Source organism: Condylura cristata, unplaced genomic scaffold (genome assembly GCF_000260355.1).
Source record: "Condylura cristata isolate star-nosed mole 26May11 unplaced genomic scaffold, ConCri1.0 scaffold00002, whole genome shotgun sequence".
In the NCBI taxonomy this organism is placed as follows: domain Eukaryota; kingdom Metazoa; phylum Chordata; class Mammalia; order Eulipotyphla; family Talpidae; genus Condylura; species Condylura cristata.
This window is the reverse complement of record NW_004567103.1, coordinates 31,639,424-31,653,825: the sequence shown is the minus strand read 5'-3', so window position 1 is coordinate 31,653,825 and position 14,402 is coordinate 31,639,424. Positions and strand designations below refer to the sequence as shown.

Genomic DNA, 14,402 nt, shown 5'->3' with positions numbered 1-14,402 from the left:
GGTATAACTATCTTTAAACTATAATTTAATATTAAAGATTAGCATTCTGCAATTAAGAACACATAAAGCAGTATTTTAATAATATGGGCAATAGGAAAAATCAACGTCTGAATAAATGTGCACATATAAACTCTAAATGCTTTAAGAGGAAACATATTAATATTCTGTGAAATTAATATGTAAATACAATATATGACCTGGAATGAAATTACCATAATGTACAAAAAGGAAGACAGAACCCTTCTCTTTCCAAACTTATTGATCTTAACATGTCATAAACCTACATTACATCATTTGGAATGTGATGGTTATTTCAAATTTAGAAAATACTATATTAAAGAATAGTATGATCCATCCAACTTCCCACAAAAAGTGGTACATATTAATTTTGAAAATTTATGTTCAGTCAAAGGTTAACAAGACAGCATGTTTTCAATTGTCTCAAATATTTGTAGTATCTTACTTATTAATAAAAAACTGTTACTTTAACACAGTAAGGTATTTTTTGCATTGCTTGAAAAGATTAGAAAATAAAAATATTAAAGATATAACATTAAGGAGTGAAATGATTGAACTAATGTGGTAAATATTTTATTTTTATGCACATAATGCTTTTTCTTTGCCTTTATTCTTTTTGACATTCTTTATTTCCTGTATCTCTTGTTTCCAACTTCTTAGTTTTCTTTTTCTAATATTCCTGCCTTTATATAATCTAGTTCATTAGCTGAATATTGTCATCTTTCAATTTTTCCATCATTTCCATCCAACAAAGTAATGGTTTCCATTAAGTCAAGCACCAACTGAACTTTCTCTTTTCCCTTTTTAAAAATGTTTGCTTCAAAAAAATAGTCCAGCCTCTAGCTTAAATATGTATGTATATTATATATCATACACTCAAAGAATACTTAGAGTTCTGTAGAAATTCAAGGTATGACTGGTACACTATTTAGCAAGCTTATGGAATGACAAAAAATGAATCACATTTCATGACTAGTATCTTAGGTAGCCTCTGGTATTTCTGTCTAAGCCAAATGGATCACAGTCTCATAACTGCTCCATTCCTTCTTCGGAGCAATTCTGGAACAACTCTAGAGAGAGAAAACCCAAGGGCAAACTGGAAGTGGCGCCCCTGACAGGTTGCCTTCATGGCAAACCTTGGTCACCTGTACACTATGTAGTGAGCTACTACTGCCTGGACACTCACAGGAGGGACTGGACAGCAGATGTGCTGGACAGAGCTGGCTTTCCGGCGCTGGCTTTCCGTTGCCCCTGCACTGAGTACGCAGGCTGGTGCAGCGCCCCGGACTCAGGCGGTCTGGTCGACCTGCAGCACCGCAGGCTGCACGGGCTCCTCATCGGACCTTTCTGCCTCCTCGGAGGTCAGCGTGTAGCCTCCCTCATAGCTCACCTTCTGCGCCTGTTCCATGAGCATCGACTCCTCTTCTTCATCTTCCGCAATAGTCAAGTTGATGTTGCTGTCCATGGCAGAGCTGCTGCCTCTGGAGGCCACCCGCCCCGCATCCCCCTCAGCCACCTCCCCCTCCACTGCAGTGGGGGGTGACGCCTCGGAGAGGCCCTCCTCAATGGCGCGCTCCTCCTGGTCCTTGGGCGCCAGCTCACTGCCTGCCATGTCTTCTGACTTGGTCTCATTTTCTGCAGGGCTCTCTCCCTCTCGGACTTTCTTTCGACCGAAAGAGAGCGGAGAAACTTTGAAAGGGGAGCTTTTTCCTGAAGTTATTTTCTGGTGATTGGAAGTGAGAGATTTCTTAATCTTCTCTCTCCTCTCTACAGATACGATCTTTGTTCCCAGTTTGTTCATCTTTTTCTCGATATTCTGGCGAGAAAATGCTTTCTTGAGGCTATCCACTTTTCGGAGGCTGGATCTTTTGATCTTCTCTGCCCTACTTTCTTCTATCTTTTCCTCTGCACTGTCTTCCTCATCGGGGGGCAATTCATCATCGGAGGAGAGGTCCACTGTTTGCAAGCCTTCCTCCAGGGACTTGTTTTCATCAGCAGTCTCCTCCTTCCCTTCAGCTGGGCTGGAAACTGGCTCTTTCACAAACACGCTGGCAGGGATCTCATTTTCTTCCTAAAAAAGATGGGCAATGTAGATTTCATGTTAATGACACATTTCACGAGCAGTCCTAAAGTGCTGTAATTTGCCTGTGTGTGCTTTTGGCACATGGGAATGATAAAAACCAAATGTTTGTGGCTGCTGTTTTCTAGAGTGTTTGGAATTAGTTCTAATCTGGTCAAGCCATTCCTCCTAGGCTGGATCTGGCCACGCGCTGCCTGTTGGGAATGTTCTGAAGGCAGCAGCAAGAGCTCTATCAGTGTCAGGCAGGGGGAAGTGGACTGTGACTCAGACCAGGAAATGCTCTAGATAAAGGAGTTAAAGGAAGTTGCTGTGAACCTAGAGCCACTCTCTTTCTGACCCTCCTAGGTCAGAGGGCTCTGTTCCTCCATAACCTCACTGCAAAAACCCTGGAGTTCAAGTTGGTAGTGAAAAGATGGGGCAGAGGAGAGAATTGGGGCTTTTTCACTTGTCAGGCCCCTGTAAAGCTTTAATCAGATTCCCTGCTCATCGAGAAGTCAGACAACCTTGGTTGAAAGGTGCATATGAATTTTTTTTTGATGATGATGATGACATAATTTTAGAGTATGAGACCTAAGGGTCAGCCTTACTGGGTACTCACTCAGGAAGCCTTGTGGGGTCAGCCACCCTTGGTGGGCATTCATAAGGAAGGAGAACACTGTAGCTAGTTTTAGAGTTATGAGGAGTCAGGCTGCCAGGCATAATTTTTTCTAAAGCCTCAGGGCTCCCTTGAACTAGAATACTTTAGCCACACCTAGAGCTAGGTGTGAGGACAGAAGCTTGGGAGTCTGCCCAGCCCTCCTCACTCTGTCCTGCACAACTCTTCCTCCCTTGCTAGGTACACGGCTAAGACTGCCTTTCGAGTATGCTGGAGCACAGCCTGAGACTTGCATAGCGTGCGAGGGAGATGGCTCTCTGAGGGAATAGAGAGCTAACTGGCATACAGGCGTTGGCTGGCAATGGCTGGTTCTAAGACTGAGGTTGGGTGCTTGAGGGAGCAGAAAGTTGACAGGCAGAGGCTGGTAACTACAAGAGGCATATAGACACCCAGGAGCTGTGGTGGCTTCATACCTTCGGGTGACCAAAAGGGGTGAAGAGACAAAGTAGGGCTGTGGGCAGTGGGAAAGTACCCCGAAGAAGGAAAAGCCCCCTAGGTGTGGAGAGTCCCCAGAAGTCTTATAAAATGGAACCCAGCACCCTAACTCCAGACTTCTCCCTTAGACGTCCTCCTGCTGTCAGGAGTCTCTCTTGCAATAAACCTGAGCTTGCTAATCTTCAGTTGGATGTTTGGGTGAGTATTCCTCAATCATTTGGACACAAGAATTCACCTGTTCAGCAACCTTTCCCGTATTGATTGCTGAGTAAGCAGACTTGAAGTCAGAAAGACTCAGGTCACACAGCATCTCTTACCTTTTATTTATTTATTTTTTAAGATTTATTTATTGCTGCATACAGAACAGGGGTACATGCCAGAGGTGCAGGGGCGGTGAGAGGATTCACCAGAGACAGAGTGGGGAGCAGAACAGGCCAACTGATGAAGTACACTGCCGAGAGGGGCAGTGTGTGGGTCAGGAGAGGTCTGCGCGCCATGTGGGTCACCTCCGGGGCGGGCATTGAACTCATGCTGAAGAGGCTTTAGCTTCTCAGTGCTGTGCTTTAATGGGCTCCACCACCAGGGAGGGCCCTCTTGACTTTTATTTTTATATTGCTTTCAATATTGAAAAACAAGGGCCAGTGTGCAAAGTGCCTTCCCTTTTTTTTTTCCACCCAATTTTCATTGGGAGAAATGGCATCGTAGAAAGAACCAGGATCAGGCAGCCCGAGTCTATCTTTGCTGCACTGCTAACTGTCTGTGTGGCTGTCAGCAAATAACTTAATCTTTTTGGGTCTCAGTTTCTTCCAAATATGAACAAGAGGATTTGACCTAGATTACAGCTTTCAAACTGTACTCCCAGGGGCATGAGGGGTTCTTTGAGGATGCTGAGGTGGACCATGCTCCAGAGTTTATTTCACCCTGTTTCAACCACAGTCTCATTATCTGATCATGGACTGCCCAGCAAATTTTCAGCTTGAAAAAGAACTAGATGTAGTGAGCTTAAAAGTCTACTTAGAATCTAAACTTCCTGCAAAGTTCATGCTAATGAGAAGAACTTTACTTATTGTCTGGCAAATCCGATTGACCAAGACGTCAGTGAAAGTGGAGTCATAACCAAAAACACAACCCAAGAGTGTTCTATATCTTTCCAACTTCCTGATACAAAGACACAATGGACAAAGTTTTGATACAGAAGAAATTAAACATCCTTCTCTTTCTTAGTCATTGAGTGGTATAATTGTGCGACCCTTTGACAGGGCTTATCCTGGTGTCTCCTTGTGCACACAGACTCCTATCAGAGTATTTCTACACACTGGTAAGAAACACATGATAACATCTAGGGTAGCAGTAAAACATGGAAAGGCTGGTTAAAGGTAAGAAATCAGAATCTGTTTCCAAAGCTTTCTCTACAGCCTCCCAATTTGAATGTCACAGGAGGTGTCAGAATATCAGTGGAAAAGGAAAAGTAATGACTTGGAGGAGCCCAGGGTTCCCACTGGCAATCATGACACGGCCTTTTACAAAGAACAGTTTTCCACAGTGCAGAGTGAGGGTGCGCTGGCTCGCTCCATGTGCTCCCCAAGAGGAGGAGGATTTTTGTCTCATGCTCACTGCTATACCTCAGAGACTAGAATAGTTCCTAGTAGTTCAACCCCTTGTTGAGTGAGTGCATCTCAGGTAAGGTGGCTTTCTAAGACATCCCTGAGGGTGGCTGAATGGAGATGGCCCCTCTGGTGGGTCGGCATGAAGATGCCAAGTATGTGCTTAGCTCTACACGTACAAGGAACTCTGCCGACTGCCACCGGGTTATGGGAAGAGCCCAAGGCCTCAGGGGTATGTAGCTTCTGTTTCCCAAAGGATTTATTCTCCATGGGTGAGTATTACTGAGAGAGAAACCAGCTGTAGGAAGACCTAGGCCTCTGATGCTTAAGCCAAAAGGACTGTTACTACTGGGATTTGCAAGAGGGTTGGAAAGGTTTGTCAGGAATGGCTTACAGGAAAGGAAGAAACCAAGAACCTTGTGAAATGTTATGAAAATCCCTCAAAGAAGGAGGCAGACATTTAGATGAAAAACTGTGAAGTAAAGATGTGGGTACCACAGAAGAGGTACATTTTGTGAAGTAGAATCTCTTGGGTTAAGCAAAAGATTATTGTGGCCTCCCTGGTGGCGCAGCGGGTTAAAGCACAGCACTGAGAATCTGAAGCCACTTCCGTATGAGTTCGATTCCCGCCTGCCGCCTGCCCCGGAGGAGACCACATGGCGAGCCAGACCTCTCCTGACCCGCCCGCTGCTCCTCTCAGCAGTGTACTTCGTCGATCTGCCTGTTCTGCTCCCCACTCTGTCTCTGGTGAAGCCTCTCACCGCCCCTGAGCCTCTGGCCTGTACCCCAGTTCTGTATGAATAAATAAATAAATCTTTAAAAAAAAAAAAAAAGATTATTGTGACCTCTTCGCTTTTTTCAATGTCAACAAAAGGCAGACACATCATCTATACTTCTAAGAGAATTAAACAAAGAGTATTAAACCAGTAACATATTTTTTCTTCATTGTGAGCTTTATTATTATAAAAGTATCATTACTGTGAGCCTTAGACCTGTTTGTCTCTCATTTTGTGTCCTCGAAAGACAGGTTTGAGAAAAGTTCATTCTCAGGTGAACCAGGTCTTCGGTGGATACCTACTGCTTATCTGAGGGAGGGTGAGGGAGGGTGGGAAGCCCAGTTGAACTCTTGTGTCCAATACCAGGGAAATTTATACCAGAGCTCTTTGATAACTAACTACTGCGAAAATAAACACAGCAGGAACAGAGATAATCTAGGATGAGTTGGATGTGTCTTTATACAACTGAAAACACGCGTGGTACGTCTTCTTGGCTCACTGCTATGCTTCAGTTGTCCTCTTAATTACACCGGTGTCATCCTGTGTTCTTTTGACTGGATGGTGTTCTTTTGACTGAATGGCATCCATTCTGAAGGTAAACCCCTTCTTTTCACATAGGTTATTTGTGAATGTCAAGCACATTTTATTTTTCCCAAATGTTTGTTTAAAAGTAGAAAGACACAAGACACTCTTTAAAAATTTCTATTCTTTAGTAAAACATGCTATGAGGTAGCTCTAATGGTGATGGACATTCAATTTCAAGCTCACTGGCCTCCAGCACCCAGTCCCACATGTACACATGTTCTTTTTCAGTTCTCTTACACCTGATGGGAACAATTGATATTTCATCTGCCTACAGGTGAGGTGACTCTTCTGCCTTTACTTTCCTATTTAATGCTTTTGATCTGCTTTCTCTTCCCGATTCCAACACTGATGGCTCTTTCAAGTGAGACCCTCAGTTCTGTCACTGCTTACTAAGGCTATTTACCCAAATGTCGATTTAGGATTTGCGACTCCTTCCCATGGTGTTAAGATTCTCCTGTGGGCCTGTTTCCTTGGGATGTGGTCCCAATAGAGGGTCCCCGAAGTAGTTGACTATTCATCTTAAAGTTTTATTTTCAAAATGGTACTAAGCCTCCACTGATGCAGCTGCTCAGGAGGAAGGGAGAATTAAACAACACCTTTCAAACACATAACATGTATGAGTGATATGCTTGTGACGTAAAAGAGAAAAGAAATGGAAGGACTTAAGAAGTGGTACTTGAGCTTGCTTGCTGTTTGCATTGATTTCTGTGAACTGATAATCCCAGTTGTATGTGTAGATATCAACACACAGAAACTTGCCCACAGGTTGGATATTTCCTGGGCTGGAGATCACTGGAAGCAAATCTTTGCACATACACAAATATGTACGCTTTAAAAGAGAAAGAGAGGAGACTGACTTGCATTAGAAAAGGAAACCTACAGTAATTCTTTTAAAAGTTATAGTAAGGAGAGGCCAGTGGTTTGTTCTGTGTTCACTACATCATCATTGCCATTGTTAGAAAAAATTAACAAAGGCTGTCACGCCCACAGGGAGTGATGGCATCCGGAGGGATGTGAGGGCCATAAATTTGTGTCCATGGAATGTTTTATCCAAGAATCTCTAAATAGTAGTTATTAAAATGGAACTAGGCCCACCTGACATTCTGATTTATAGGTCTCTGTTACACATTGATGGTTTTCTCCGATTTGTGTTTCTGAGGTATAGATTGCCAAGTGGATAAAGTCATTGATTAGAACTGCACCCCTAAGGCAGCTGTCGGTGGAATCAGCAAGTCATAAGAATAAAATGCATTAGTTATAATCCCTGAGCACTCTTTCACATTCTGGAGGATTTAAAAGTTTCATTATTTTTCAGTGTTATCAAGGGTTCAATTCTTTTTTAAGATCACACTGGTTAGGTGTTCTTTGTTACACATAGGGAAAAAAAATGCACACAACAAAACAAAACAGAAAAAAAAATCACGCTGAATTATTTAAAAGCTGATATAGAAAACCCAGTAAGCATGAACTTTGCCACAGTGGGATTATATTGTTTGTTTTTACTCATTTCACAACCCAACTCTATAATTTCTAGTATTAAAGTGAAACCTTTGCTAGACACTCTTTCTCAGGGCTTCTGCTTCCTTGATGTAAAATAAAAATAAACTAAGCGATTAGTAAGGCAGCTCTGAAATATTTGATTCTGTAATGTTAACCTAAATCCCATAAAAATTAATGACCACATTGCAGAAGTGAAGTCATAGTGTATTAATGCTAAACTTGTTTTGTTTCATGCAGGGATCAAAACTATAGAAACTGAGTTGCTTTGGAAAACATTTTTCATTCATTCAATTCAAACAGATATAGAAGACAAAAGAAGAGAGGGGGAAATATTTACTTGGGAGGGTTGGATCTATGAAAAAATGAAGTTTGTAGAATATGAGAGAAGGTGATGATTCTTTAAAGAAATACCAACAAAAATCATTTCTTCGATTAACATGCCTGAGGCAGTGGTGACATTCAGTTAGTGTAAAAAGTAACAAAACAAACTAGATTTTTGTTTATCTCATGAACTAAAAGGGCACCGAATAAATAACACATCAAAACCAACACCCCATTATGGGAGCATTAATCAATGTGAAATAAACATCACAAATTGTCACAAAATGTCTTTGATTATCTATATTGCCATTTCTTCCCAATCTGTACCAATTTACAGTTTTCAGAATAATGGCTTTAGATAAAGCAGTATTTAAAAAAATCAATTATAAAGCAGCTGCACTTTTTTTTTAGTTGCATGCTTTTAAAAAGATTTTGCACTTTTAGCACCTTTCTAAAATTCTGGTCTTACCCAAGGAACCCAAATGAGAATATTTGAACACATTTATAGGGTTGATTTTCCACGAATGTACCCACAGCAAATAGCTAACCTCTACTCTTTTCACCCAATTTCACAATTTTATGTGGATGAAAGTGTAAGCTCTCCATGAGTCTCCTCATTCTGTTCCCTGGATTTGAATCATTCCCAAGCTTCTTTTTCAAATAATCATTATGAGGACCTTAAAAGGACATAAGTGGGTACTGTACTCTCAGGGTCAGTTACCTATGAAATTCACATCTCTTCATGTGACAAAGAAAATTTCCTTTTAACTGTAAATTTACAGATTTTCTCTACAAATTCTATCTTTAGTAAAGGGTAGTCATACTTAAAGGCAAAAAAATAATCTAATTAATTAGTCTTTAGTACTTGCTTTTTGATAAGTAGCCCTGGATCATATATTCTGGGTTTTATCACAGTATTTTGAATTCAAAGAATTGATATTAAGCTATTAAAAATTTTTAAAGGAAAGCTGCTAAAACTAGAAAGGGTGTTGTAATTTATTTTATTTCTGAAAGGGAGATGAATTTTCTCCAGCTTTAGATACTACTGGTTATAATTTGGAGTAGTTACTAAGGCAAGTGAGGCTTCACAAGTACAACAATGTGTTAAGTTTAACACAGACTTTCATAAACAAATGACATGTTTAAGTAGGACAAAGCTTAGAATTAACAACAACAACAACAAAATTGCTAATGTGTAAATACCCAGTAAACCAACCAACCAACCAACTAACAAACAGCACTGCAGACTTTGGATGGTAAAACAGGACTTTATAAACTGGAAGTGCCGTGTTCATAAATACTATACTGCAGTTTTTTTTTTTTTTAATTTATTTATTTATTCATATAGAACTGGAGTATAGGCCAGAGATGCGGAGGGTGAGAGGATTCACCAGAGACAGAGTAGGGAGCAGAACAGGCAGATTGACGAAGTACACTGCTGAGGGGAGCAGCGGGCGGGTCAGGAGAGGTCTGCCGCGCCATGTCGTCACCTCCGGATGGTCACCTCCGGGGGCAGGCGGGGATCGAACTCATGCGGAAGTGGCTTTAGCTTCTTAGTGCTGTGCTTTAACCCGCTGGGCCACCAGGGAGGGCCTATACTGCAGTTTTAAATATGCACAATATCGGATAACAGACTTTCTTTCCTCACTCCCTACTTTTATTTTCATGTTGATTTTTTTTGGTCTTAAACTAGAAAATCCCAGGGTTTAGTAAGACAAAGTCTAGCACAAGATTCAAGTGGACTAAAAGTGATAAAGTTATAAATTACCTAAAGTTGTAAAGTGGTATCTGGTACTTTATCTTCCCTTCTCACTCTCCAAAGATCAAGGAAACACCCACCTTTGCCACACTATGAAGACTGGTTTGCTACTAAAAGGGACCATTTAGGGAAGGTTCTTTGGGCAGAGTCCATGAGAGGGTGGAGACAGTGCCGATTTCAACACGGTAGCTGTCACACCATGGAACGCAAGGAGGGTGTGACAGTGCATGGTGTTGTGTGAGTGTGTGAAAGAACGTATGCATATTTTAAAAAGCACCAAATAAAAAGGCATAAGCATAATAGTGTGTCAGGCAAGAGCAATTCTTACCCCAGAGCTGGATTTCTAACCAATCAAAAGCATATCTGCACAAATTCACTCCAGATCCACCCAGGGAGAGTTCCTTATACCATGCCAGTCACTAACCACCTTATATGATACGTTAATGTATTTCTCACCTTATGAAAAAGGTGCAAAGGAAGACACATTCATGTTTAAGAGCATACATTTTGGAATCAATGAAATGAGCTCAATTCCCAGTTTCACCACTTGCTGATTAAAAAATTTCAGACATTTTTGAGTCTCAGTGTCCCCTATAAACTGGGGACCAATTAGAGAATATACAGTAAGATGCTTAGCAGAGTGTGCAGGACTTATTAAGTACTCAAATATCTTTTGCTCATACAGCTTCAGTTTAAAGATGAGGAGTCAGAAGTAGTGAATCTGTCAAAGATGACACAGGTGGCAAACAGTGAAAGTAGGATTTGAATTAGTATCTGAAGGACAAAATTTGTCTCTTCAACTCTTACACTGAACCACTCTCTAACACAAGTTATTATTTTATCTGTTGGCCTAACTGCTACCCTTGAAATCTTATTCTAAAAATAATCAAGAGAGAGAACAACCTTCCCACTTGTATTTATTTTTTCAAAACAATCATGTCGCATTGTCTTGAAAGTTGAGGTTTCAAATATCCTTTAGGCTAATAAAAGCTCTTACATTTCTGAAGAAAGGTCTGGTTCTTTGCCTCCTAAAGCGCTCTTTTAAAAAGTGTCCCTGAGCTTGCTCACTGAGGGACTCAGAAAGAACCCTGAACACACTGCTTTGTATTCTCTTAGCTTCCACACTTCCGCTGTTCCACCTATTACTTGATAGATGGAGAATTCCTGGTATTTGTGGCTGAAATTTCACACCTGTCAATCCAATCTGAGAAAACAGGAGACCATGGCAGGCCTTCAACAATAGGACTCGTCTCTAAATTCCCTCGCAGTTGTTTCTTTAAATGTCAGCTTTATAATTCTTTTGAATTTTTCGTTAAACAACTTCTCCATCCCTCCCTCAGATATCTACAGAACATCTATGGTAAAACAAAATAAAAACCCGATCCTGACAAATTGTGAGTTCCCCTTATTAGATAAATACTCCCTCCCTGTAACTGAGGGATAGGAGAAAAGATAATCTTCCCGATTCCAACTGGAAGAAGGGAAATTTCCTTTGATGACTCAGATTTAAACAGGTTTGTACATGTTTGGTTTTGTTTGGAGATCAGTATTTAATTTAGAAATGCCTTGAGAACTGAGATTTCTAATATCTTTTAGGCTAATAAAGTAAGGATCTTATAGGGCTTAAGAAAAGCGCAGTTACCGTATCTCTTTTCAGTTCATCTGGTGTATGAAAAGCTATTCCATTTGCATTAAAAGCTGAAAAATTTCCGGGCTGCAAAAGCCTGCAAGGTACAGGAGGACATCAGCTGCCTGAAGCTTTACAACATCAAGTGCAATTTGGGGAGGACAAAAAGGCAGCGAGATGAGTCTTTCCTTTTATGGGGGAAAGGAGGCTGAGGTTCTAACTTGGCAGAGCAGATTCATTTAGAAAAAGAAGGCTCCCTTGGTTTAAATTCCAATTTCTAAATCTCTCTTGGGAGATGAAGGCTCTTCTGTGTGCCTTTCACAATCAAACAGTTGGTTAGGGCCTCTCCCCTTCATGGCTTTGAAATCCTCTCCTATTCACATGGTCACAAGGAGACAGCCCTGAGGCTGGGATGGCAATTGCTTCCTGGGCTCTGGCTGGCCGGGTTCCACCGGCCCTTGCAGCAGCAGGCAGGGCTGCCCTTGGATTCACAAATGCCCACCACTTGGCGGAACAACAGACCCACGCAATCTCCCTGTCCCCAAATAGCCTCTTGCTACATTAATTGCATCATTGATACATTAAAAAAATTAAGTGGCCTTTTATTCTAGGGCGACCATTTGAAGGAGAAAATATTCACAAAACACCAGCCTTTGTGACTAAGACTGATAACACCGTTGTTATTTTACTTCACAGTTGTGGTCTGTGCATTAAGAAGCTTATCGGTGTATTTATAAAGAGTTATGCTCTATATTGTTATTGCATCACTTGCTAGACAAGAACTCTACGAGATGGCTTTGGCTGAAAGTTTTAAAGGAAGAGCCTAGTTCAAATCTAATGGAATTCGTTTTCAATACTCGGTTAATTCCTAAAACATCGGTGGTGTTTGCACAAAAAAAACGACACTTTAAGAAGAGTTTTGCTTCTTGATTTAAAAAAAATTCACATGATTACTTTGCTTACACAAAGAGTTAATAAACAGTCACTACTGAATTAATTTGCTCTGTCCAGCTAACAGCTGCAGCCTGAGCGTCAAGTTCAAAATGCAGAGACAAATGGATTTGACTAGGGTGCACGCACCTGTTCACCTTCCCAACCTGTATGGAGTCCATCCAGGTGCTCCCTAACAAACAACCGGACTTACCGGTACCCAGGAGCAGGCCTGGGCTTGACCTGCAGTGACCGGGGAGTTCCCCACTCTTGCGTGCAGATTTTCACTTGCATGGACCATGCCGGTGGAGTGACCCCTGACAGCAGACAGATAGATATACGCTTGGCTGTGAGAGCCAGGCCGCCTGGGATGGTGCATACTGAGGAGTCCCAGGTGGACAGGAGAAGTAGGAGGCACTCACCTGGAAGATAAGCACTTTGAAATGGTTGCGTCTGAGGAGCTGCGCGTGGTTGTTCTCCAGCCGCTTCACCTGCGCACACTGCCGCTCCATGCGCTCCTTAACCGCTCGCGTGTGCGCGCTGACCTTGCGTGACTTCTCCAGCAGCTTGCTCACAGTGTTGCTGGTGGAGGCCTGGTACTTGGACAGCTTGGTGAGGTCGTTCTGAATGCCTTTCACAGAGCCCTCCAGGCTGATCTGCCGCTGCTCCATCTTCTGCTGGTTCTCCTGCACGGTGTCCAGCATGTTTACCAGCTTGTCCAGGAGCGTGAGAACTGTGACGGCATTCACCTGCGAGTTATCCCGGATGGCCTCCTCCGTGCTCCCCAGGTTCAGGCTCGGGCTCGGCGTGGAGGAGGGCACAGGGCTGGTGCTGGCTGTCTTCTCCTGCCGCATGTCAGAACCCGGGTGCTGGAACTTCTCAGCTTGGGCAGCGTCCTCCCCCATGGCTGGGTAGGTGGGACTGTTCCTGCTTAGGCGGGCAGGGTGGCAGCGGGGACGGAGTGCAGAGCAAGGCGTCCTGGTTTAAGCTCAGAACAACGCTCTCCAGGACTGGCGGAGGTTCAGACAGGCAACAACTGGCTGCACTGATCTGGGGAACTGCATTCCAGCTGCTCTTAAAGGACCTACTCCACCCAGTGGGAGGCGAAGGTTAGAGAACTGAGAAGCACTCAGGGTTCAGAAGCATGCGCACACTCCCTAACCACGTTGTTGGCGTTGGGCACTTTGTTGCAGGTTAGCTTTTCTTTTCTACTCCTCTTCCCTTTTTAAAATCAGTTCAATGTCATATTTCAATCATGACTTCATCAAAGGCGGAGAAAAACATGCTAACTTGGCCCTGCTCCACAGCCTCCAATTGGTTAAAGCTAGTAAACTTTTTCTCTGGCTGCTACGCTACCGATGCAACAGAGCGCCTGTTTTTTTTTTTTTTCCTGGATACAAGTTATTGTAACGGAAAGTATTGTTTGCATTTGCCCTAGAACTGACTGATGGGCTGCCTGATGTCCTCCTGGGAGGAGCCAAGTTTAAAGGGTACTTGGAGCCAAATTTATATTATTATTGTTTAGTTTCTGAAGAAGTGGAAGTGATCCTGATGAAGACAAAGGAAACAGTCCTGATCTTATTTCTTTTGCACTTGGGGATAAATAGAAAGAGGCTAAACTTCAAGGGGATGTTAAAACAAGGAATGGTGGTATTGTTCTGGACTGTTAGGTTTTAAGTCCGGAGTTTCTTCGGGACAGTACAACTGAAAGAGGAAAAAATAAATAAAAACAAAGTGAGCCTGTCATGCCGATTTGTTTAAACTGATTTTGAATTGGTGCTGAGAATTTTTCTCAAATGCCCATCTCAGCCAGGAATTTATTTACTTATTTTAAAAGATTTATTTATGCATACAAGGTCAAGGGTGGGGAGTATGTGTGAGAGGATTCACCAGAGACAGAGTGAGAGTGGGGAGCAGAACAGGCAGATTAACTGAAATACACTGCTGAGGGGATCAGCAGGGAGACTGGAGAGGTCTGCTGGGCCTTATGAGTCACCGCCCTGGTCAGGGGTCAAACTCTTGCTGCAGTGGCTGTGATAGCTTCATAAAGTGCTGCGTCTTAACCCCTGGAGGCTCCTCAGTCAGGCATTTATTGACAAGTGCCCAGAGCTG

At 42.5% G+C, this 14,402-nt stretch overlaps 1 protein-coding gene across 1 annotated transcript; it reads right to left on the bottom strand.

The window, feature by feature from the left end:
* Positions 1 to 683: 683 nt before the first annotated feature.
* Positions 684 to 13,311, bottom strand: SDPR (serum deprivation response). Its single transcript, XM_004674428.2, has 2 exons — positions 12,713 to 13,311; positions 684 to 2,089 (listed from the first exon to the last, which is right to left on the bottom strand). The coding sequence occupies exons 1-2, from the start codon at positions 13,193 to 13,195 to the stop codon at positions 1,307 to 1,309; spliced, it is 1,266 nt and encodes a 421-aa protein (XP_004674485.1). The 5' UTR covers positions 13,196 to 13,311; the 3' UTR covers positions 684 to 1,306.
* Between the last annotated feature and the right edge of the window lie 1,091 nt (positions 13,312 to 14,402).

Excerpts from the sequence above, each read along its gene's own strand:
- SDPR (XM_004674428.2), bottom strand. The coding sequence starts at position 13,195 with ATGGGGGAGGACGCTGCCCAAGCTGAGAAGTTCCAGCACCCGGGTTCT. Across the intron at positions 2,090-12,712 it reads TCAAAGTGCTTATCTTCCAG|GAAGAAAATGAGATCCCTGC; the intron begins GTGAGTGCCTCC and ends CATCTTTTTTAG.